The 25,096-nt window shown below is 40.6% G+C and overlaps 1 protein-coding gene across 2 annotated transcripts in view; it reads left to right on the top strand.

Annotated features, from left to right (window-relative positions):
• The window catches only part of LOC139382018 (calcium-activated potassium channel subunit alpha-1a-like), a 201,392-nt gene extending 178,053 nt beyond the window's left edge, over positions 1–23,339 (top strand). The window contains exons 23-29 of one of the 2 annotated variants that reach the window (XM_071125935.1): positions 222–338; positions 5,188–5,318; positions 6,384–6,578; positions 6,939–7,066; positions 7,284–7,505; positions 16,169–16,197; positions 19,535–23,339. In XM_071125935.1, coding sequence (XP_070982036.1) covers positions 222–338; positions 5,188–5,318; positions 6,384–6,578; positions 6,939–7,066; positions 7,284–7,505; positions 16,169–16,197; positions 19,535–19,710 — 998 coding nt within the window. In that variant the 3' untranslated portion in view covers positions 19,711–23,339. Of the gene's footprint in view, positions 1–221; positions 351–5,187; positions 5,319–6,383; positions 6,579–6,938; positions 7,067–7,283; positions 7,506–16,168; positions 16,198–19,534 lie in introns of both variants that reach the window. The other variant, XM_071125934.1, reaches the window with a different exon arrangement.
• Positions 23,340–25,096: the final 1,757 nt, after the last annotated feature.

Raw genomic sequence — 25,096 nt, 5'->3', positions numbered from 1 at the left:
AGCCCAACCCCGCTGAATCAGAGAGGTGCGGAGGGCTGCCTTAATCCACATCCACGCCATCGGTTTCGTGGAACAATGGGGTTAAATGCCTTGCTGAGGGGCAGAACAACAGTGCTACATAGCAAGAATGTGTTTTGTAGTAACCCACAATGTACGCATTTATAGAGCCTTTAAATATATGTCGTAGGCAGTCATTAACGTCTATATATCTGTCCATGCAGGTTTCACTCCTCCAGGCATGGACAGGTCCTCTCCTGAAAACAGTCCACTTCATGGGGGGTTGGTCCGACAGGCTTCCATCACAACAGGAGCCAACATCCCCATCATCACTGAACTAGGTATGTCAGCAGGTATGAATGAAATGTCACTTTGACAAACTCTTTTAGGAGGGTGAAATGTGTGAAAAGGAAATTTTCATGTAATTATATTAATATTTTTTATTAATGATTGACGAAAAAGCACCAAAGTGAATTGCCTCATTGAGAATATGAAACATTTTCTAATCTATAGTAAGAATGTTTCAGGTTTTGACGATGACAACCAACCAAAACCAAACAGAACATAATTCCTCAGTCAATTGCTGCTCTCTAACCTTCTGAAGATGATTTTCATGTTTTTAACCATTCGTGACTAATACATTCATCTAATCTTAATAACCTCTTGAACATGCTTCATCACGTAACTATTTCTCCCTAACACTTGTCTGTAGCACCATTATCAAAAACAGCAGGCAAAGTCCTGCCTGTGGTTTCATTCAGTCAGGATAAAAGCAGTGGAATCAACATACAAATAATAACAGAGCTGGGTAAGAAGCTACTGCCTCAGTGTTGCTCTACAGCCGCCTCCTCCTCGTCCTCCATCAAGCTGCCTTTTGATTTCTCGTGCTGCCTGGCCCAAGAGGTTGTGGTTGCTTCCCAAATGGCACACTATTACTTATGTAGTGCATTACTTTTGACCAGGGCCCTGTGCCTTGGTCAAAAGTAGTGGACTATGTAGGGAACAAGGTGACATTTGGGACGTAGCCCTAGTCTCGTTCATTCCCATGGTATCACTTTGAGCACATTGTACTATGTTACTCTGGGTTCTTTTGTTGCAATTGACTGTGTTGGCCTATTTTTTCTTCCTTTCTTCATGCGTCTGTTCTTTTCTTTCTCTTTTCTGAGAATCACAAGGACCTTTCATCCCAATACAAGTCCTTGTGGCTGTTTCCAAAGTAGCATCTTAGTTCTTCATAGATCATATCCTCTGGCCAATGACCTCCTTCCTTTCATCTGACTCGTCAAATCTGACTGACGTTTATTTTCGCACCCAGCTGGAAGTGTCTGATAGAAGTAACACTTCTGAAACAAAACTCAACATCAATACTTTCTTTTTTAAAAGCCTTGTGCTTTTTGTGGTCAAAGGCATGTTTAAAAAAAATTGACATAGTTTTGGGCAGTGAAAAGTATGTAACAAGACTTTTTAAATGAATACCCTGAACAAAAATATAAACGCAACATGGTAAATGTTGGTCGCATGTTTCATGACTTGAAATAAAAGATCCCAGAACTGTTCCATAGGCACAAAAAGCTTATTTCTTTCAAATGTTGTGCACAAATTTGTTTGCATCCCTGTCAGTGAGCATTTTTTCTTTGCCAAGATAATCCATCCAGGTGTGGCATATCAAGAACCTGATTAAACAGCATGATCATTACTCAGGTGCACCTTGTACTGGGGACAATAAAAGGCCTCTCAAAAATGTGTAGTTTTGACACAACACAGTGTCTCAAGTTTTGAGGGAGCATGCAATTGTCATGCTGACTGCAGGAATGTCCACCAGAGCTGTTGCTAGAGAATTTAATGTTCATTTATCTACCATAAGCTGCCTCCAACGTCGTTTTAGAGAATTGGCAGTACTTCCATCCGGCCTCACAACTGCAGACCACGTTTATGGCATCAGTTTGAAGCAGTTTGCTGATGTCCACATTGTGAACAAAGTGCCCCATGGTAGCGGTGGGGTTATGGTATGGGCAGGCATATGCTACAGACAACGAACCCAATTGTATTTCATGGATGGCAATTTGAATGCACAAAAAAACAGTGCAGAAATCCTGAGGCCCATTTTTTTTAAGGTATCTGTGACCAACAGATGCATATCTGTATTCCAAGTCATATGAAATCCATATATTAGGTCCAAATGAATGAATTTAAATTGACTGATAACCTCATATGAACTGTAACTCAGTAAAATCAATGATATTGTTGTATGCTGCGTTTATATTTTTGTTCAGTGTAGATATAGCTGGAACTATTAGCTATATTTACAAGACAAAACTATATCTTATCCGTGTTGTTAATACTATATATTTAATCTCTTGAGGATTGTTTGCGTTGAATTTCAGAGCTTGAGGCTTTAAATATGCATAAAGCCATGAGTGCATGAATGGCCTGGATATGGGTTGTAAGAGCTGACCCCAAATCCAACCAGAGACCATACTCACAGATTCAATATACACTGAGTTTACAAAATATTAGGAACACCTGCTTTTTCCATGACCAGGTGAATCCAGGTGAAAGCTATGATGTAATTTGTTAAATCCACAGTGTAGATGAAGGGGAGGAGACAGGATAAACCTTTCTTGCAGTCAAATGACCAAAGCGCCATCTAGTGGCATCATGGGTGGAATGTTATTACTATTTTTCATAATTAATAAACATTTATTGATTTTTACACCAAAAATCCAGTGTTTCTATGTCAAACGGTTTTGTTATATTTCAGTCTTCTGTAATGTACATTGGGGGCGTGCTGCAGAGATGGTTGTCCTTCTGGAAGGTTCTCCCATCCCCACAGAGGAACTCTAGTGCTCGGTCAGAGTGACCACCAGGTTCTTGGTCACCTCCATGACGAAGGCCCTTCTCCCCCGATTGCTCAGTTTGGCCGGACGGCCAGCTCTAGGAAGAGTCTTGGTGGTTCCAAACTTCTTCCATTTAAGAATGATGGAGGCCACTGTGTTCTTGTGGACCTTCATTGCTGCAGACATTTTTTGGTACCCTTCCCCAGATCTGTGCCTCGACACAATCCTGTCTCCGAGCTCTACGGACAATTCCTTCGACCTCATGGCTCGGTTTCTGCTCTGACATGCACTGTCAACTGTGGAACCTTATATAGACAGGTGTGTTCCTTTCCAAATCATGTCCAATAAACTGAATTTACCACAGGTGGACTCCAATCAAGTTGTAGAAACATCTCAAGGATGATCAATGGAAACAGGATGCACCTGAGCTCAATTTCGAGTCAAAGCAAAAGATCTGCATACTTATGTAAATAAGGTTGTTTTTTTGCAAACATTTTTTAAAGCCTGTTTTCACTTTGTCTTTATGGGGTATTGTGTGTAGAGTCAAGAGGATTTTTTATTTTATTTAATCCATTTTGTTTAAGACTACCAATATTTTTTTTGACCCTGATTTAGCCCACTGCAATAAAAAGTTAAAGAAGGATTTTTAAGCCTTGGGACAATTGAGACATGGATTGTGTTTGTGTGGCATTCAGAGGTTGAATCGACAAGAAAAAAAAGATTTAAGTGCCTTTGAACGGTGTATGGTAGAAGGTGCCAGGTGCACTGGTTTGAGTGTGTCAAGATCTGCAACGGTACTGGGTCTTTCACACTCAACAGTTTCCTGTGTGTATCAAGAATGGTCCACCACCCAAAGGATATCCAGCCAACTTGACACAACTGTGGCAAGCATTGGAGTCACATGGGCCAGCCTGCCTGTGGAACGCTTTCGACACCTTGTAGAGACACCTTGTATATGCCCCAAATAATTGAGGCTGTTCTGAGGGCAAAAGGGGTTGCAACTCAATATTAGGAAGGTGTACCTAATGTTTTGTACACTAAGTGTATGTTTGGTTTCAAGGATGCCTGTAAAGATTAAGATCTTCTCCAAGTACAACAATGATTTGAATGTATACTTTTGAAATACTAAACCCCCTCTCATTCTCATAACAATCCATATCCCCTGCCATTGACTGTTTAAAGCAATCCCTCTGTGCTATCAGGCATTGTGTACGTTCTATCACTGAATATGTGATGCTTCATAGTCACTGTTGGATGTGAACCATGTCTTAGATTAAGTTGCACATTTAGTCTGTATGTAAAAGTATATAGTATGCATGATAATTATTTACTCCATATGGTTGAGCTTTTGATCAAATTGAGTTATACTGTATTGTATATTCAGCAGCCTACACCTTGACCAAACCGGCCCCATACGCGCGTCCGCCATTGTGGTCATGTCGATTTTGTCTCCCCACCAGACACGTTTATGACGCGTTTATGAAGTTAAAATATCAAAACCAACTGTGAACCAACTCTATTAATTTGGAGACTGGTCGAAACACACATGAAACATTCATGGACATTTAGCTAGCTTGTTGTTGCTAGCTACTTTGTCCTGGGAGATAAACTTTGGGTTGTTATTTTCCCTGAAATCCATAATGGTCCTATTTTTTGTTGGATCTCTGTAGAATTTTTACCCATTTTGAGTTAACACATGATTTTGTATCTCTACTTTGACAATTATTTCACAGGTAAAGGGGAGACCTAGTTAGTTTTTTGTTAGTTTTCTTTGATTAAATAAAAATCAAATTGTATTTGTCAAATGCGCTGAGTACAACAGGTACTTTCACCTTCCAGTGAAATGCTTACTTACAAGCCCTTAACCAACATTGCAGTTTTAAGAAAAATAAGTGTTAAGTAAAAAAAAAAATAGATAGAGAATAGAGATAGAGATAGATAGAGAATAGTAAAAAATAGTTAAAGAGCAGCAGTAAAATAACAGTAGCGATGCTATATACAGGGGGTACCGGTACAGAGTCATTGTGCGGGGGCACAGGTTGGTCGAGGATTAATCTCTCCACATTCATCTTTCAATCACCCACTTGGGTTAGTATGCTTGGGAAAACCAATGAGTAGATGAGAAAGGCGGGACTTACAGCGCATCAGCGCATCCAAACTGCCCGTTGATGCACGAGCAGTTTGGATGAAATTAGTGAATAACATGTATGTGTTGCAATGCTCACGCACGCAACCTGGCCGGTCTAGTCGGCATGTTACTGGCAAAGTCAACAGCATGTGTTTCATGCTATACCATGATACTGTAGTAGCATACACATCAATAAGTTCATATTTGTATGTCTTTCTCCACCAGTGAATGACTCCAATGTTCAGTTCCTGGACCAGGATGATGATGATGACCCTGACACAGAATTGTACCTCACTCAGCCCTTTGCCTGTGGGACGGCCTTCGCAGTCAGTGTGCTGGATTCCCTGATGAGTGCGGTAAGAAACAAAACCCAGACCTGAAGGCTTGTGTTGGCTCCCCTGAGCGATTGGCTAGGCTTTAGCTCAGTGGGCTCGCCAGAGACCCGGGTTCGGACCACAGTTGATAACGCAAAGCGCTTGTGGTTTAGACATTTCATAACCTAAATGCGCAATGAAAATATTGGTTAGGAAGGTGTAACTATAGATGTTTTTATCTAAAAGGTATCTATACAGACATCATCATATCAAGCAAGGTCTTAGTGGAATCCCATTGGTACAATTGCATTTTATGTCCCAGTGTTTAAAAAGCTCCCGGAAGACAGACACGAAAGCCTGGCACTTTACCTGGTATGATGGCTTCATCTGTCTACCTTTCACTTTGACTGAGAAGCTGCCTTCAAGTGCGATTCACTGTAGACAAAGGTCATGCTACTTAATAGATTGGCCTCGTCCATCATTCTGCTCTGGAGCCCTGACAGCGGCCCAGCCAGGGGACATGTTCCTGTGTAGAACAAACAAGGACAGACAGACAGAGAGACAGCTGTAGCCTCTATAGTCTACAGCGTTAGAAAGCGGCAGACATCACAGTACAGGCTCACTAATTGGGAACAAAGTAGTAACCAAGATGTGCATGATATTAGGGATAAGGGACAGAGATATCAAAAGGCCTGAACATGTTCTCTAGTCTACATTGGTGTAACTGACTAACAGGAGGTTGTTACATATTTATTACCCCACCACTGCTACTCTACTGTCGTCTCTTCTCTATCCGGCTAAACCTTTCGTTCCCGATCTTACCACTCCTAAGAGTACTTCAACAGCATGAATGTGTAGGAACAAGTCACTGTAGCTCTGTCTGATGGACGTGAAAGGAGAGGAGTGAGAGAGAGTGTAACCTGCAGTAATTGGAATATCCTGTTTGTTCAGTCTGGGTGCAGGGCGACGTGAAGAGACAGGCCAGGGTTAGATAGTACTGTCTCTTCAGGCTGCATGGCACTTTGTGTGGATTCAGCTGTGACTGGGTTTGCTTTGCTTAAGGATACTCCCTCTCTCTCTCTTTCTCCTTCTTCTTCATCCTTTCAGACATACTTCAATGATAATATCCTCACCCTGATCCGGACGCTGGTAACAGGGGGGGCCACTCCAGAGCTGGAGGGTCTGTTGGCGGAGGAGAACGCATTACGAGGAGGCTACAGCACACCGCAGACCCTCGCTAACCGGGACAGGTGTCGTGTGGCACAGCTAGCCTTGTACGACGGGCCTTTCGCTGACTTGGGAGTAAGTGACTGGTTGTGTTTTGTCACCTCGGCTTGCAGTAGAGAGAAGTCCTTCGGGACTGTTTGCTCATCGAGGCCAGTAGGGGAGAACAAGGCATGTGGAGATGGCTGGGTGATATGATATATCCAGGCCTGTGACCCCTATCATAGCAAATGCTGTACCATACAAACAATGGACATGTTTATAATGAAATTCGTTTTGAGGGAAATTTACTATGTTCATATGTAAATACACCTTTCATTCACATTAAGAAATATATGTATTTTTATCTGATTTTTTTTATTGAGATCTGTATCATTTGACAAACGTGTGTGAAATATCAAAACTCCGTATGAAATGTTCTGCTTCTCTGCCTTACAGGATGGTGGTTGCTACGGTGACTTATTTTGTAAAGCTTTAAAAACATACAACATGCTGTGCTTCGGAATTTATCGATTAAGAGACGCACATTTAAACACACAAAGTCATACAAGTCAATGCACTAAACGGTGAGTATGTTGTAGTTTAAATTATTGTTGGCAGAATGTCCACTACCCAGAAGGCAAAACTGGTTGCAACGACATCATTACAACTAGATTTCAACCGTTGTAATATGTTTGTAATTACGCCATTTCAACCAGCTTTGGTATCTGGTTGATAATTTTTTGGGATAAATCAATAAATCAATCTGTATTGATGACTCTTCACTGGCTCTTTCCTCTTTAGGTATGTGATAACCAATCCCCCATATGGTTTTGAGTTGGTGCCATCAGACCTGATCTTCTGCCTGATGCAGTTTGACCACAATGCGGGTCAGTCCAGGGCCAGCCTCTCCCACAGCTCCCACTCCTCCCATTCTTCCAGCAAAAAGAGCTCCTCCGTCCATTCTCTCACTGCCACCAACCGTACCAACCGCACCAAGAGCAGGGACTCGCGGGACAAACAGAAGTATGTACCCCTCTAAAGATGGATGCATCCCAAATGGTACCCTATTCTCTATATAGTACACTAATTTTGACCAGAGCCCTAATGGACATTTCATTTATGGTACAAAAGGTTAATAAAATATAAAAGTGTTACTGCTTGACAGTTAGTGTCTCTTTTAAATCATTACCAATTTGGGGGAAAAAAAAGAAAAAAGATTGTTGCTTTTAGGGTTCAGGGAATAGCGAGCCATTTGGGACGTATCCATGTTTGTCGAGTAATGCCTGTGAACTGTCTTAACTGTTGTCAAGTGTCCTATCCGGTTTCTTCTCACTGATCGACATCAATGGCTCTATAACATAGAAATCAAAATGGCTACCGAAGTGCCTTAAGTCGATGATGACAGCCAGTGCTTGACTTGGTCCAGAGCTTTCCGGAGCGCTGTACCGGCACTTCTAATTTTTGGGGAATTGCGTACCGGCTCCTCTATAAAACAAAATAGCATGTTGCCGGCCCAGATTCCCACACCAAGGCAAAAAAGTTTGATCAATGTGGAATGAAGGCCGGATCTGCATTGAATAATAGCAAGGGAGAGTGGGCATTAATTTTTCTGATTCCACTTTGTTCAAGTTTATTTGCCGCTAGTCAGTGAATCTGCGTGTGACAGTAGACTTGTGCAGATTGAAAATGTGCTAGCCTGAATGGCATGATGCGCAGTTCCAAGTTGTCAAATGAAGGTTTGTAAGGTCATGGAAATTAGTTTCATAATTGTTGTTAATCTACATCATGAAAGCACACTTTTAAATATGATCAATCAATTAAAAAATGACATATCAGCCATTATCTGAATGACCCTTCAGTGCATGTCTGTGGTGCTGCATGAGTGCCAGTGTGAGTGGGCTGTTGCCCAAGGAGAGAGAGCGCGACATTTCAACAGCCGGTATAAAGTAATGACAGACAACAGTCTAACTAGATGGCCAAATCAAAACATAACTTGTAGCAGCTTTGTCGCCATTTAATTATAGCTAACTAAGCATTAATGTAGTTGTCGCCTTTCCACCGGCACTATAGATAGCCTAAATACATCTGCACCGTAGGAAAGCTGGGATTCCCCTCTACGGAAAAGTTTGAAAATGTATGCATTCCCTACTGTTAGTCTCTCTGGATAAGAGCATCTGCTAAATTACTTAAATTTAAATGTATTAAACAGTTATTGTGACAACGTAAAAAATGATCTAAGAATAGCCTAATTGACAAATAACTTGCTGTGCAGAGATCTCCCCTGAAACAGTAATATCTGAGCCTTATACAATACCAGTCAAACTACTCATTCAAGGGTTTTTCTATATTTTACTATTTTCTACATTGTATAATAATAGTGAAGACATCAAAACTATGAAATAACACATATGGAATCATGTAGTAACCAAAAAAGTGTTTAACAAATCAAACTATATTTTGGATTTTAGATTCTTCAAAGTAGCCATGCTTTGCCTTGATGACAGCTTTGCACACTCTTGGCATTCTCTCAACCAGCTTCAACTGGAATGAGTTCCCACATATTCGGAGCACTTGTTGGCTGCTTTTCCTTCACTCTGCGGTCCAACTCATCCCAAACCATCTCTGGGTTGAGCGTTGGGGATTGTGGAGGTCATCTGATGCAGCACTCCATCACTCTCCTTCTTTGTCAATTACAATACACAAAGCCTGGAGGTGTGTTGGGTCATTGTCCTGTTGAAAAACAATTGATAGTCCCACTAAGCGCAAACCAGATGGGATGGAATGCTGGGGTAGCCATGCTGGTTAAGTGTGCCTTGAATTCTAAGTAAATCACTGACAGTGTCACCAGCAAAGCACATCACACCTCCTCCTCCATGCTTCACAGTGGGAACCATACATGTGGAGATCATCTGTTAACCTACTCTGCCTCTCACAAATACATGGCGGTTGGAACAAAAATATCACAAATTTGGACTCATCAGACCAAAGGGTAGATTTCTACCGGTTTAATGTCCCAAGCAAGCCTCTTCTTATTATTGGTGTCCTATAGTAGTGGTTTCTTTGCAGCAATTTGACCATGAAGGCCTGATTCACACAGTCTCCTCTGAACAGTTGATGTTGAGATGTGTCTGTTTCTTGAACTCTGTGAAGCATTTATTTGGGCTGCAATTTATGAAGCTGGTAACTCTAATGAAATTATCCTCTGCAGCAGAGGTAACTCTGGGTCTTTATTTCCTGTGGCGGTCCTCATGAGAGCCAGTTTCATCATAGCGCTTGGTGGTTTTTGCGACTGCACTTGAAGAAACTTTCAAAGTTCTTTAAATGTTCTGCATTGATTGACATTCATGTCTTAAAGTAATGGTGGACTGTCATTTCTCTTTGCTTGTTTGAGCTGTTCTTGCCATAATATGGACTTGGTCTTTTACCAAATAGGGCTATCTTCTGTAGAACACCCCTACTTTGATGAATCTCAAATATATTTGGATTTGTTTAACACTTTTTTGGTTACTACATGATCCCATATGTGTTATTCCATAGCTGTGATGTCTTCACTATTATTCTACAATAGAAAATAGTAAAAAATAAAGAAAAACCCTGCAATGAGTGTGTGTGTCCAAACTTTTACTGGTACTGTATATAGACATGTCTAGTTAGATACCTTATCCATTTGATCCCTGATTCATTGAACGAGGGAATAATTTTTTAAAGACAGAAGTATTTGTTTTTAATATTTTATATCAAGGGTGGCAACAGCAAGCAGCCTTCCAGTGTCAATAATGCTTACTTTTTCATGTAGACTATAATAATAGTCATGCAAATTTGGTTAAAAGTAATGGAGAAGTCGTTGAAAATGTGTATGAACCCGTAACAGTGAATAATCAGAGGTCTCTATAGCATAATGTCATTTTTGAATTTCGCCGAACATAGTTTAATGGACCAACTTGGAAAAAGACAGCTCCTGCACGTCTTTCATCCCAATTCAAGAGCAGATAACAGCAGAAGGTAACACTTGATATTAAGATCCCTTAAAACTTCTGGATGCACCCATCCCGTTAGCGGGATCATTTTCGTCAACATCCACTGAATTGCAGAGCGCCAAATTCAAATTAAATTACTAAAAACAGTCTCTCGGATGGCGCAGTGGTTAAGGGCGCTGTACTGCAGCGCCAGCTGTGCCACCAGAGACTCTGGGTTCGCGCCCAGGTTCTGTCGTAACCGGCCGCGACCGTGAGGTCTGTGGGGCGACACACAATTGGCCTAGCGTCGTCCGGGTTATCCTTGTCTCATCGCGCACCAGCGACTCCTGTGGTGGGCCGGGCGCAGTGCGCGCTAACCAAGGTTGCCAGGTGCACGGTGTTTCCTCCGACACATTGGTGCGGCTGGCTTCCGGGTTGGATGCGCGCTGTGTTAAGAAGCAGTGCGGCTTGGTTGGTTTGTGTATCGGAGGACGCATGACTTTCAACCTTCGTCTCTCTCGAGCCCGTACGGGAGTTGTAGCGATGAGACAAGATAGTAGCTACTAAAAACAATTGGATACCACGAAAACGGGGTAAAATAAAATAAAAAAAACTACAAAAAATATGACTAAAAACAATACATTTTAATTAAAACACAAGTGCAATATAGCAAAACACAGTTTGTTGTTAATCCACCTGGCGTGTCAGATTTCAAAAAAGCTTTTTGGCGAAAGCATGCCAAGCGTTTATGTAAGGACATTTCTTTCAGTAGACAAAACATTACAAACAGCTAGCAGCCAAGTAGATTGGTCACGAAAGTCAGAGAAGCAATAAATGAATCGCTTACCTTTGATGATTTTCAGATCTTTGCACTCACAAGACTCCCAGTTACACAAATGTTCCTTTTGTTCCATAAAGATTATTTTTATATCCAAATTACCTCCATTTGGTTGGCGCGTTATGTTCAGAAATCCACAGGCTCGAGCGGTCACGACCAGGCAGACAACAATTCCAAATAGTATCCGTAAAGTCCGTAGAAACATGTCAAATGTTTTTTATAATCAATCCTCTGGTTGTTTTTACAATATATATAATCGATAATATTTCAACCGGGACTAGCTTCTTCAATAGGAGAGAGAGAGAAAATGTCTGCTCCAAGCTGTTGCGCATGCAAAACGCTGCTGGCACCCAGCCATCCAATGATGCGATGTGATCTTTCTCGCTCATTTTTCAAAATAAAATCCTGAAACTTTGTCTAAAGACTGTTCACACCATGGGGAAGCCATGGGAAAAGGAATCTGGTTGATACCCCTTTAAATGGAGCGAAGGCAGGCAATGGAACAGAGAGCTTTCAGGAAAAACAGCACTTCCAGGTTGGATTTTCCTCAGGTTTTCGCCTGCAATATCAGTTCTGTTATAATCACAGACAGTTGTTTTTGACAGTTTTGGATACTTTAGAGTGTTTTCTATCCTAATCTGACAATGATATGCATATTCTAGATTCTGGGCCTGAGGCAGTTTAATTTGGGTGCGTTTTTCATCCAAACATCAAAATACTGCCCCCTAGTCTCAAGAGGTTTAATAAACCATTTCTAAACAGTTTACTTACATTTATGAATCATTGTTCCTATATTTGTAAATGTCAGTAATTAATCTCTACATTTGCATTTAATTAAGAATTTTAATTATTTATTACTGAGTTAAGATAATTAATAAGCTGTTTGATCGTAGTATGTTCACAATTTCAAAACAATTTATAATGTACTACCAGTGTACTATAAAAACAGTTATAAAGCAGTTATTGTCAACTCATCAGATTACTTATATGACATGTGTTAATGGTTGATTAATGGTTTGACTCACTTTTTATAAACATATTTATAAATGTATTTATCTATGTCAGGTATTCCCAAACTAGGCAATGCCGTCGGCATATATAAAACATATATATACAGTATATTTTTTTTCTTCACATTTTCAAACAGTCCATTTATATTTTCCAAAGGGACTATACATTTGGGTGAGGTGTGAGTAGCCTCGTTTCACTGCCAAAAATAAAATTAAACCATCTCGTGTTCAGCGAAATAACAACACAATGTCAAGTACAGGTAGCCTAGTTAAATAATTACCATCCAATCACATTAACCATTACTTTTTTGCGGGAATTCCACTAACAGTCCATATGTAGCCAAACATAGCTGCTGCTCAATCCATTTGCTTGAAAGTTGATAAATGGTTAAAAAAGTAAGGCCTGTGTCCATAGAGACACATACCAGCTCTACTGGTAGTACTGCTACTACCAGCAGTGCTGCACCTGTCAACGACACAAGTTGTTCTGCTTCCGCGAGCACATCCAATGCTAGCATCAGTAATTCTACATTTGTTGTTAGCCCAGCAAACATGGACACTGACAGTTGTGAATCTGATGCAGCCAAAGAGCTACTGCCCCCTCACCCGGGAAAGCACCTAACAACAGACAGGGACGTTGAACCATCGAAGAGGCGCAAATATGATGAGAACTACATTGATTTGGGGTTCACTTATATTAGGAGTAGTGCCTTTCCTCAGCCACAGTGTGTTATATGTGCAAAAGTACTATCTCAGAATTCGATGAAACTTGTGCAGACATTTAGAGACAGAACATGGCCATTTGAAAAATAAGCCACGGGAGTAGTAAGACATGTATAAAAGCAACAGATACCATTAATAAGAAGGGTCTAGAAGCATCTTATATGGTGAGCTACCGAGTGGCTAGGACAGGCAAGCCCCATGTTATTGTGGAGGACTTCATTCTTCCTGGCTGGGACAATGCTGGGGGGAAAAGGCCCAAAAAACTATACATGTCCAAACGGCCCTATGCCACTATGTTTTCACTGCAGTGACCAATAAGGGATATATCTCAGTCCAGGGATGGAAGGTGTCACTGGACTCCTAATTATCCCATTATCCAATCCGCGAAATCGAGAAGATTGAATTAATACTCGTTTTTTTATTAAACTGCCTTGTTCATCAGCATGCTAGGCTAACTAATGCTAAAGCAGCCCATTGGATTCCAGAACACTCCCGACAGAAACTCACCCCAATGCTAGGCGTCACATGCTGTTTATAAATGGTTTATTAAGCCAAGGCTCCAGCTGAATATAATGCAATACTACAATACTACACTCTCTAAACAAGGAACTACTCACACAAACTGCATACTGAGAGATCATTTGTGTGTGATCTCCTTGAGAATACTGAAGTTTAAGTGTGGGTTTACAGGATATCTTTAACAGTTACTGAGGTTGCTGAGTGAATGCTACAATGGTTAGTACTCTAGGTGAGACTACAAATATACTTACAAGCTTGTTTTTATTTATCTTGCATATTTTTTGGTCTTACATAGCATACTTATTTTAGTATTTTAATATAGGCGAATGCCTCTTTTAGATATATTAAGTTTGGATGTTGCATGCCTTTCATATATTTTTTTAAATTACAGTCAAATCAAAAAAAGAGGACCATTTATACAGTAGCATGGACAACTCTCTGAACGCTGTGGAAACAAGCATGGACATTCTATAGTTGCTTTGCATTTGTATACCAATGTAGAGTACATGCTGTAACATAATTTTATAAAATTATTAGCAAATGAATTGGAACCATGTTACCGTAATACACTTTGATGTGTTCAAATGTTTTTAGGGATGGATATTAAGCTAGCCTGAGGCTAGAACTTTTTATACTGGGCTAGTAGATAATCTGACACACAAGCCAGCCAGGCCAGTGAAATGTTCAAATTTCGCATGGCACAGATTTTGGACATGAATTTGTGATCTACTAGCCTGGCTGGTCAGTGCCCAAAATCCTTAAAGGAATACTTTGGGATTTTGGCAATGAGGCCCTTTTATCTACTGCTCCAGAGACAGATGAACTCGTAGATACCCATGCTAGTAGATACCTATAGACTTCCAGACATTGCGCCTACGCCAGTAAGCATTGGCTCTCGAAACGACCTCTAACTTCCTTCATAGTGGCCACAGAGACATAAACATGGTATACACGAGTTCATCTGACTCAGAGGGAGTAGATACAAAATCCTGAAGAACCCCTTTAAGTTTCATCCTAGCACATTTAGACTGGTTATTAGACATACAGTGGGGAGAACAAGTATTTGATACACTGCCGATTTTGCAGGTTTTCCTACTTACAAAGCATGTAGAGGTCTGTATTATTTTTAAATCATAGGTACACTTCAACTGTGAGAGATGGAATCTAAAACAAAAATCCAGAAAATCACATTGTATGATTTATAAGTAATTAATTTGTATGTTATTGCATGACATAAGTATTTAATACATCAGAAAAGCAACACTTTATATTTGGTACAGAAACCTTTGTTTGCAATTACAGAGATCATATGTTTCCTGTAGTTCTTGACCAGGTTTGCACACACTGCAGCAGGGATTTTGGCCCACTCCTCCATACAGACCTTCTCCAGATCCTTCAGGTTTCGGGGCTGTCGCTGGGCAATAAGGACTTTCAACTCCCTCCAAAGATTTTCTATTGGGTTCAGGTCTGGAGACTGGCTAGGCCACTCCAGAACCTTGAGATGCTTCTTATGGAGCCACTCCTTAGTTTCCCTGGCTGTGTGTTTCGGGTCGTTGTCATGCTGGAAGACCCAGCCACGACCCATCTTCAATGCTCTTACTGAGGGAAGGAGGTTGTTGGCCATGATCTCACGATACATGGCCCCATCCATCCTCCCCTCAATACGGTGCAGTCGTCCTGTCCCCTTTGCAGAAAAGCTTCCCCAAAGAATGATGTTTCCACCTCCATGCTTCACGGTTGGGATGGTGTTCTTGGGGTTGTACTTATCCTTCTTCTTCCTCCAAACACGGCGAGTGGAGTTTAGACCAAAAAGCTTTATTTTTGTCTCATCAGACCAGATGACCTTCTCCCATTCCTCCTCTGGATCATCCAGATGGTCATTGGCAAACTTCAGACGGGCCTGGACATGCGCTGGCTTGAGCAGGGGGACCTTGCGTGTGCTGCAGGATTTTAATCCATGACGGTGTAGTGTGTTACTAATGGTTTTCTTTGAGACTGCGGTCCCAGCTCTCTTCAGGTCATTGACCAGGTCCTGCCGTGTAGTTCTGGGCTGATCCCTCACCTTCCTCATGATCATTGATGCCCCACGAGGTGAGATCTTGCATGGAGCCCCAGACAGAGGGTGATTGACTGTCATCTTGAGCTTCTTCCATTTTCTAATAATTGCGCCAACAGTTGTCCTTATACAGCTCTCTGGTCTTGGCCATTGTGAAGAGGTTGGAGTCTGTTTGATTGAGTGTGTGTACAGGTGTCTTTTATACAGGTAATGAGTTCAAACAGGTGCAGTTAATACAGGTAATGAGTGGAGAACAGGAGGGCTTCTTAAAGAAAAACTAACAGGTCTGTGAGAGCCTGAATTCTTACTGGTTGGTAGGTAATCAAATACTTATGTCATGCAATAAAATGCTAATTAATTACTTAAAAATCACACAATGTGATTTTCTGCATTTTTGTTTTAGATTCCGTCTCTCACAGTTGAAGTGTACCTATGATAAAAATTACAGACCTCTACATGCTTTGTAAGTAGGAAAACCTGCAAAATCGGCAATGTATCAAATACTTGTTCTCCCCACTGTATGGTTATACAATGTATGATGCCTATTTGTCTTACATGCGTAGTTCACACTTGTTTTTCTAAAGTGCAACAAGGATGAATAAAATGGGCCAAGGTATGGATGCGATGAATGAATATGCATGAAGTAGATAATGCATCAAAGTCATGCCCTTGTTGACTTTTTTTTTTGCTTTCTAAATGAAAGCAAAGAAGCTTCTGGTGTTTCCAAAATAAATGCTACATGCCCGACAGCATCCCAGAGCTGCATGACTATAAGCTCGTCATCAGTCCCTCTTAAATACTCTATTACGGAGTAGTTTATATGACCACACCAAATGGTTTGATGCCACTTTGACTTGTTTTCAGGCAAATTTAACAGCAAACACATTTTACAGATGGGGACAATAAAGTAAACAAGTGAAGTCAGTCAAAGTAGAGTAAATCCTTTCAGCCATTATGGATCTTTCTACACTAGTCACCAGATACTTCAGCCATTATGGATCTTTCTACACTAGTCACCAGATACTTCAGCCATTATGGATCTTTCTACACTAACCACCAGATACTTCAGCCATTAGGGATCTTTCTACACTAACCACCAGATACTGTACTTCAGCCATTATGGATCTTTCTACACTAACCACCAGATACTTCAGCCATTATGGATCTTTCTACACTAACCACCAGATACTTCAGCCATTAGGGATCTTTCTACACTAACCACCAGATACTGTACTTCAGCCATTATGGATCTTTCTACACTAACCACCAGATACTTCAGCCATTATGGATCTTTCTACACTAACCACCAGATACTTCAGCCATTAGGGATCTTTCTACACTAACCACCAGATGCTTCAGCCATTATGGATATTTCTACACTAACCACCAGATACTTCAGCCATTATGGATATTTCTACACTAACCACCAGATGCTTCAGCCATTATGGATATTTCTACACTAACCACCAGATACGTCAGCCATTATGGATCTTTCTACACTAACCACCAGATACTTCAGCCATTATGGATCTTTTTACACTAACCACCAGATACGTCAGCCATTAGGGATCTTTCTACACTAACCACCATATACTTCTGTGAAAGTACACTTGTTAGGACAATGTCATTGAATAAGTAATTTCATAATTTAATATATACAGTACGGATATCAAATCATCCGTCAGTTGGTCTTGTAGTTCTAATTTGATCCACACAATGCAGGTTGCATCAAGCCAAAGCCTGAAGCCCCACATAAAGCAATATTACTTTTGAATTATTTTAAATCTTGAATATAAACATTATCGATATTGGGTGGATCCCAAATGGGACCCTATTCCCTTTTAAAGTGCACTACTTTTGACCAGGACCCATAAAGCTCTGGGTCAAAAGTAGTGCACTATATAAGGATTAGGGTGCCATTAGGGATGCAACCTATGAGTCCATTTCAGCCATCCCAGCTGACCCAGAGCTGAATGCATTGATTGTTGTAGACTATTGTACTGTGGCGTTACATTATGATATTTGCATTGCATGACCACTGACACACACAACAGCATGGTAAACTATTCTATAAAGATAGCTTGCTATCTGACATTAGGTCCCATTCAGCTTAAACAGTACTGATTTGGAAAGCTTATGATATACAGTGCCTTGCGAAAGTATTCGGCCCCCTTGAACTTTGCGACCTTTTGCCACATTTCAGGCTTCAAACATAAAGATATAAAACTGTATTTTTTTGTGAAGAATCAACAACAAGTGGGACACAATCATGAAGTGGAACGATATTTATTGGATATTTCAAACTTTTTTAACAAATCAAAAACTGAAAAATTGGGCGTGCAAAATTATTCAGCCCCTTCACTTTCAGTGCCGCAAACTCTCTCCAGAAGTTCAGTGAGGATCTCTGAATGATCCAATGTTGACCTAAATGACTAATGATGATAAATCCAATCCACCTGTGTGTAATCAAGTCTCCGTATAAATGCACCTGCACTGTGATAGTCTCAGAGGTCCGTTAAAAGCACAGAGAGCATCATGAAGAACAAGGAACACACCAGGCAGGTCCGAGATACTGTTGTGAAGAAGTTTAAAGCCGGATTTGGATACAAAAAGATTTCCCAAGCTTTAAACATCCCAAGGAGCACTGTGCAAGCGATAATATTGAAATGGAAGGAGTATCAGACTACTGCAAATCTACCAAGACCTGGCCGTCCCTCTAAACTTTCAGCTCATACAAGGAGAAGACTGATCAGAGATGCAGCCAAGAGGCCCATGATCACTCTGGATGAACTGCAGAGATCTACAGCTGAGGTGGGAGACTCTGTCCATAGGACAACAATCAGTCGTATATTGCACAAATCTGGCCTTTATGGAAGAGTGGCAAGAAGAAAGCCATTTCTTAAAGATATCCATAAAAAGTGTCGTTTAAAGTTTGCCACAAGCCACCTGGGAGACACACCAAACATGTGGAAGAAGGTGCTCTGGTCAGATGAAACCAAAATTGAACTTTTTGGCAACAATGCAAAACGTTATGTTTGGCGTAAAAGCAACACAGCTGAACACACCATCCCCACTGTTAAACATGGTGGTGGCAGCATCATGGTTTGGGCCTGCTTGTCTTCAGCAGGGACAGGGAAGATGGTTAAAATTGATGGGAAGATGGATGGAGCCAAATACAGGACCATTCTGGAAGAAAACCTGATGGAGTCTGCAAAAGACCTGAGACTGGGACAGAGATTTGTTTTCCAACAAGACAATGATCCAAAACATAAAGCAAAATCTACAATGGAATGGTTCAATAATAAACATATCCAGGTGTTAGAATGGCCAAGTCAAAGTCCAGACCTGAATCCAATCGAGAATCTGTGGAAAGGACTGAAAACTGCTGTTCACAAATGCTCTCCATCCAACCTCACTGAGCTCGAGCTGTTTTGCAAGGAGGAATGGGAAAAAATGTCAGTCTCTCGATGTGCAAAACTGATAGAGACATACCCCAAGCGACTTACAGCTGTAATCGCAGCAAAAGGTGGCGCTACAAAGTATTAACTTAAGGGGGCTGAATAATTTTGCATGCCCAATTTTTCAGTTTTTGATTTGTTAAAAAAGTTTGAAATATCCAATAAATGTCGTTCCACTTCATGATTGTGTCCCACTTGTTGTTGATTCTTCACAAAAAAATACAGTTTTATATCTTTATGTTTGAAGCCTGAAATGTGGCAAAAGGTCGCAAAGTTCAAGGGGGCCGAATACTTTTGCAAGGCACTGTAGCCTTTTGGAAACAGTGATTCCACTCCAAGTGGCACCTTATTCCCCAGTGCACTACTTTTGACCAGTTCCTTATGGGCTCTGGTCAAAAGAAGGTGCACTGTATAGGGAATAGGGTGACATTTAAGACGGACCCAGTAACATCCACAAACCATTAACTGTTTAATTTCTCTGTTGCTTCTCAGAAAAGACATGGTTTACAGATGAGCCTGAGAACGCGGCCTACCACAGGAACATTCACATCAAGCCAATGAATACTAGTCACAGTAGTCACACAGCCAACCACCAGGTCAACCAGAACCCTTACAAATCCACCAACAACCATATTCCATCCATCAGAGAGGTGGAGGACGAATGCTGAACTACAGAACCCCATGTTGACACCCACAGTTGAACCCACCTGTAGAACACCTGGAAAAAGAACTTGGAACTCGAACCCAAGAACATCTAGAACCCACCTAGAGAACACATGGAAGTACACCAAGAACCCGTGGAGCTGGAACCTGAAGAACACCTTAAAGCTTGAATCTTTAGTTGCTTTAATGATATATACCCATTGAATCTTGAAGAATATAACTTAAACTTGCCTCATGAGCTTAGTTCAACTGTCGTACCCCATCAGAACCCAAAATATAAGTTTGTTTTACTCCAATGTTTGTAAACAATGTAAATGTAAACAAATACTGTATAGCCTCAAAACATGGTTAAAACTGTAATGTTGATATTTTGGCTGGTCAGTCCTTGCATCTATAGCTCTCTATCTGAATTAGAGAGTGGTTACATTGCACCAGACCTATCCCTTTTTTTACCCCCCAAAAAAGGGTTGACTGCTTTATTGTTTCAAGTAAAGATTCTAGCTTTAAAGGGATACTTTGGGATTGTATATATTTCCCCCAGATTCAGATGAACTCGTGGATACAATTTGTATGTCTCTGTGTCCAGTATGAAGGAAGTTTGAGTTAGTTTCACAAGCCAATGCTAACTAGCGTTACACATAGACTCCCAGACATTGCGCTATCTGCTAGCGTGCTAGCATGCTAGCAGATACCCATAAACTTTCAGTCATTGCGCTAACGCAAGTTAGCAACTTCCTTCAAACTGCATGCAGAGACATAAAAATGGTATCCACTCTGAGGAAGTAGATTTAGGGCCTCATTGCCAAAATCCCGAAGCATTCTTTTAATATAGAACTCCAGAGAACAAAGGAGTAGTTGGGACGAATGGGGTGTTTGCATGGGAAAACATCATTCAGTATTCTCCCTCAGATTCCTTCTTCATCAGTCACCAGTTACTGATCACATCAGTACAAACTAACCTCTTGGAAAATGACAACCTTTTTCCAGTTCATATGTACAGTACATACAGTAACATAATATATATATATTTATATATAAATGAAGCAACGTAATATACATAAATACAATCATATATCAATCAAATGTACAGTCAGACAGTCACTAACGTTAACACTCAGCCATGTAGTTTGCACAGCCAGTTCCTCCTTAGTGACCAGACTCCATCAATTACCCATTTTGGAGAATGAGGGTCGCTTCAGTCAGAATAGATAGCAACGCAACACAAGATTACATATGATGAAACTTTATATTAGATTGTTATGAAACTGGACAAATTATTTGCCATTGAAAGCATTTTCCTTTTTTTACTTTCATTTGTAGAATGGTGTTTCAAGACTGACATGTATCCAGTATTGGAAAGTCGTACGCTTTGGGTCCATGTGTTTTTGACATGCCTGGTAAGATACAATACATAACAAAGTTTGCAAAAGGGTATATGGTATTTTTTGTTAAATGCAGTCCCACCAGAATTATATTTTTATCGATTTTGATTTCACCATATTATCACTTTGTGGATCGTCATTTAATACGAGTAAATTCCCAAGACTATATTTGTGATTGATTGTCAACATTCATGTCAAAATAGTACATTTTATTGTGTTGGCCCAAGCCTTATTTCGATTGGCCAGTTTGTTTTTGCGTCTTCTGATCTACAGGATACTTCCTGCCTTTTTAGCTTTGATATCAATGTCCAACAAATATACTGGAATATGAGATGTGGGTGGAATGACACTGGAAATACAAAATAAACCATATTCCCAATACATTTGACCTGTCATTATAGCGGCATAATGCTATAACCCAAGTATGATGATGCTGTTTTGGAGGATGTTCAGTAAGCTAACCGAGCAGCTAATAAGATGAACGGACCTTAATTACCTTAACTAATAGGCCTACCTATTGGATTATGTTATACTGTATTACCCTACCTGTATAACCCTACCTATACCTTAATAGACTTATCTGGAAGCACAGGGAGGGTTATACTGTATAACCCTACCTGTATAACCCTACCTATACCTTAATTACCTTAATAGACGTACCTGGAAGCAAAGGGAGGGTTATACTGTATAACCCTACCTGTATAACCCTACCTATACCTTAATTACCTTAATAGACGTACCTGGAAGCACAGGGAGGGTTAATAAGTTATGTTAATATCACCAGGAATTAGGTGAAAGAATGAGAAAGCCACATATCGTATAAAGTGGGTGTATATATCTGTAGCTCTGGTACCATCGCGCACCTACAACAACCCCTGACCCCTGAACCCACTCACCAATCTTACAGCTCTCTCCGCAACTCTCTGTTAGTAGAGGAATGTGCATTAACCTCCTGGACCAGTGCTATACCTGTAGACAGATCCTCCTTTGGCTGTAAGCTCTGCTTGGCATGGAGGCACTAGAGTAGCTTGGATGTTCTCCATGACCAGTCCCAGTGCTATACTCAGACGGTAGAAGAAGGTCGAGGATTTTCTGTAGATATACCCCAAAACAGCTGAATCATAAAGGGAGCATTTGGCTAACTACAGTACAAAGCTCATGTTTTGGTGTAACACAACTGACACTCAAACTCCACACCAATTTGTCATGTCCATAAACCATAACCATATGTGTTAATCTATTTTCTGTCTGCATACAATAAAAAAGCAGTACATGACTTTAAAGAGACAGAAAAAGTCAGTAATCTGAAGAAAGAAATGGTGTGGCATTTTGCTGACTTGGGGAACACCCAAGATTTCCGTGCCTCTGTGCCAGCATTGTGCCGGGCAGTGTTCAGGTCAAAGGACTCTGGCTAAAGACCCACTGTAGAGAAAGTGGTTTATTAAGATAGGGATTATATAGAAGCAGGGCATGTATATTGCTATTGCTAAAGAAGAGCGTGTCATATCTAGTCATAGAGGCAATTCAAACCGTATAAATTACATTTCAAATCATGTAAATTCTTGGGAAAATTTGATATTTAATTGTAAAAGGTTATTGGGAATGTACAGAATCCCTGAGGATAATTAGCATTGTAACGAATGATGAGAGTTAAAGTCTTAAACTAACATTGAAATTAGGAATTTACTTAGTAACTGCGAAATAAAATGTTCTATGTTTACTTCTTGGTCCTTTCAAGAAGTCAATACAAAGCTTTAGTGAATTATTCCTATTGCGTTTATAGATGTTGGGTGAAGAGGAGATTGGCATTGCAGTTTAGTTTGTTTTGTTTGTATATTTTAACACTTTGATTTGTGGATACAATGACAAGTGCTATGTTTATATTTCTGACTATGTCATACAGATGTAGAATCTTAATTTGAGCCAGTTTGCTACAGCAAGGAAATAATCCTGCAGCAAAAGGAAATGTGAATTATGTGTATTAGAATTCATGGACATTATGAAAATGTTCCTTTAGGGAAAATCAAGTCTGAAATTTCAAAGTAGAAACTACAAACTTCAGAAGCCTTTTTGAACCTCAAATACACTACTATCAAATTAAGGTCCTATGTCTGTACATACAATATCCAATGCTAAATACAGTATATTGTCTTTTTAAGGATTGTAAATAAGTTGTACATGATTTCATTTTGTATTTTCACAAATTAAAAAAACTGATGTATTGTGTTCTATGTCATATTGTTATTTGTGATCTTGTATTTGTTTTTAGGTGGGGGGATCCCTAATAATTGAATTACTAATTATATTGTACATATGCAATATCAACTCCATTTTAAGAGGAATACAGTCCAGTATACTGTAGTTTCTAGGCTATATATTCTAGTATACACAAGGCATTTTGGGGCAAATTCAGACATAGGTAATGTATGTTTTTCCTACTCACACTTTCCAATGCACTTCTCAGTAGTTGGTATTCAAAATCAAATGAAATGTGTGTTGAATACAACAGGTATTCAACACACAGTCACAGTCACCTTACAGTGAAATGCTTACTTACAAGCCCTTAACCAACAATGCAGTTTTAAGCAAAAATAGCCCCCAAAATTATAAATAAAAGTGACAAATATTAAATAGCAGAAGTAAAACAACAATAGCGAGGCTATGCCAGGGGGTACCGGTACAGAGTCAATGTGCGGGGGCACCGGTTAGTCGAGGTAATTGAGGTAATATGTACATGTCAGTATAGTAGAGTTATTAAAGTGACTAGGCATAGATAATAAACAGAGTAGCAGCAGAGTAAAAGGGGGGGACAATGCAAATAGTCTGGGTAGCCATTTGATTAGATGTTCAGGAGTCTTATGGCTTGGAGGTAGAAGCTGTTTAGAAGCCTCTTGGACCTAGACTTGGCGCTCCGCTACCGCTTGCCGTGTGGTAGCAGAGAGAACAGTCTATATCTAGGGTGGCTGGAGTTTTTGACAATTTTTAGGGCCTTCCTCTGACACTGCCTGGTGTAGAGGTCCTGGATGGCAGGAAGATTGGCCCCAGTGAAGTACTGGGCCGTACGGACTACCCTCTGTAGTGCCTTGTGGTCGGAGGCCGAGCAGTTGCCATACCAGGCAGTGATGTAACCATGCTCTCGATGGTGCAGCTGTAGAACCTTTATGCCAAATATTTTCAGTCTCCTGAGGGGGAATAGGTTTTGTCATGCCCTCTTCACGACTGTCTTGGTGTGCTTGGACCATGTTAGTTTGTTGGTGATGTGGACACCAGGAACTTGAAGCGCTCAACCTGCTTGACTACAGCCCTGTTGTTGATAATGGGGGTGTGCTCTGTCCTCCTTTTACTGTAGTCCACAAGCATCTCCTTTGTCTTGATCACGTTGAAGGAACGTTTGTTGTCCTGTCACCAAACGGCCAGGTCTCTGACCTCCTCCCTATAGGCTGTCTCGTCATTGTCTGTGATCAGGCTTACCACTGTTGTGGTCGGCAAACTTAATGATGGTGTTGGAGCCGTGCCTCCGCATGCAGTCATGAGTGAACAGGGAGTACAGGAGGGGACTGAGCACGCACCCCAAAGGGGCCCCCGTGTTGAGGATGTGTTGTTTCTTACCCTTACCACCTGGGGGCGGCCTGTCAGGAAGTCTAGGATCCAGTTGCAGAGGGAGGTGTTTAGTCCCAGGGTCCTTAGCTTGGTGATGAGCTTTGAGGGCACTTGTGTTGAACGCTGAGCTGTAGTCAAGGAATCGCATTCTCACATAAGTGTTCCTTTTGTCTAGGTGTGTCCAGGTATTCAGATTTACCTTATGCAGGTGTGTAACACGCTCTTTAAATACGGTGTACCTTTTAATTCAAATTTTGTTGACAGACTCACTAGAATATCAAGAGAAGAGGTTCAGAATATTAGGGATCAATGAAAGAAAGCCATCTAAATATACAGTGCCTTGCGAAAGTATTCGGCCCCCTTGAACTTTGCGACCTTTTGCCACATTTCATGCTTCAAACATAAAGAT

Source organism: Oncorhynchus clarkii, chromosome 23 (assembly GCF_045791955.1).
Source record: "Oncorhynchus clarkii lewisi isolate Uvic-CL-2024 chromosome 23, UVic_Ocla_1.0, whole genome shotgun sequence".
NCBI classification, from domain to species: Eukaryota; Metazoa; Chordata; class Actinopteri; order Salmoniformes; family Salmonidae; genus Oncorhynchus; species Oncorhynchus clarkii.
Note: the sequence above shows the minus strand (reverse complement) of the source record. Positions and strands in the feature narration are given on the sequence as shown.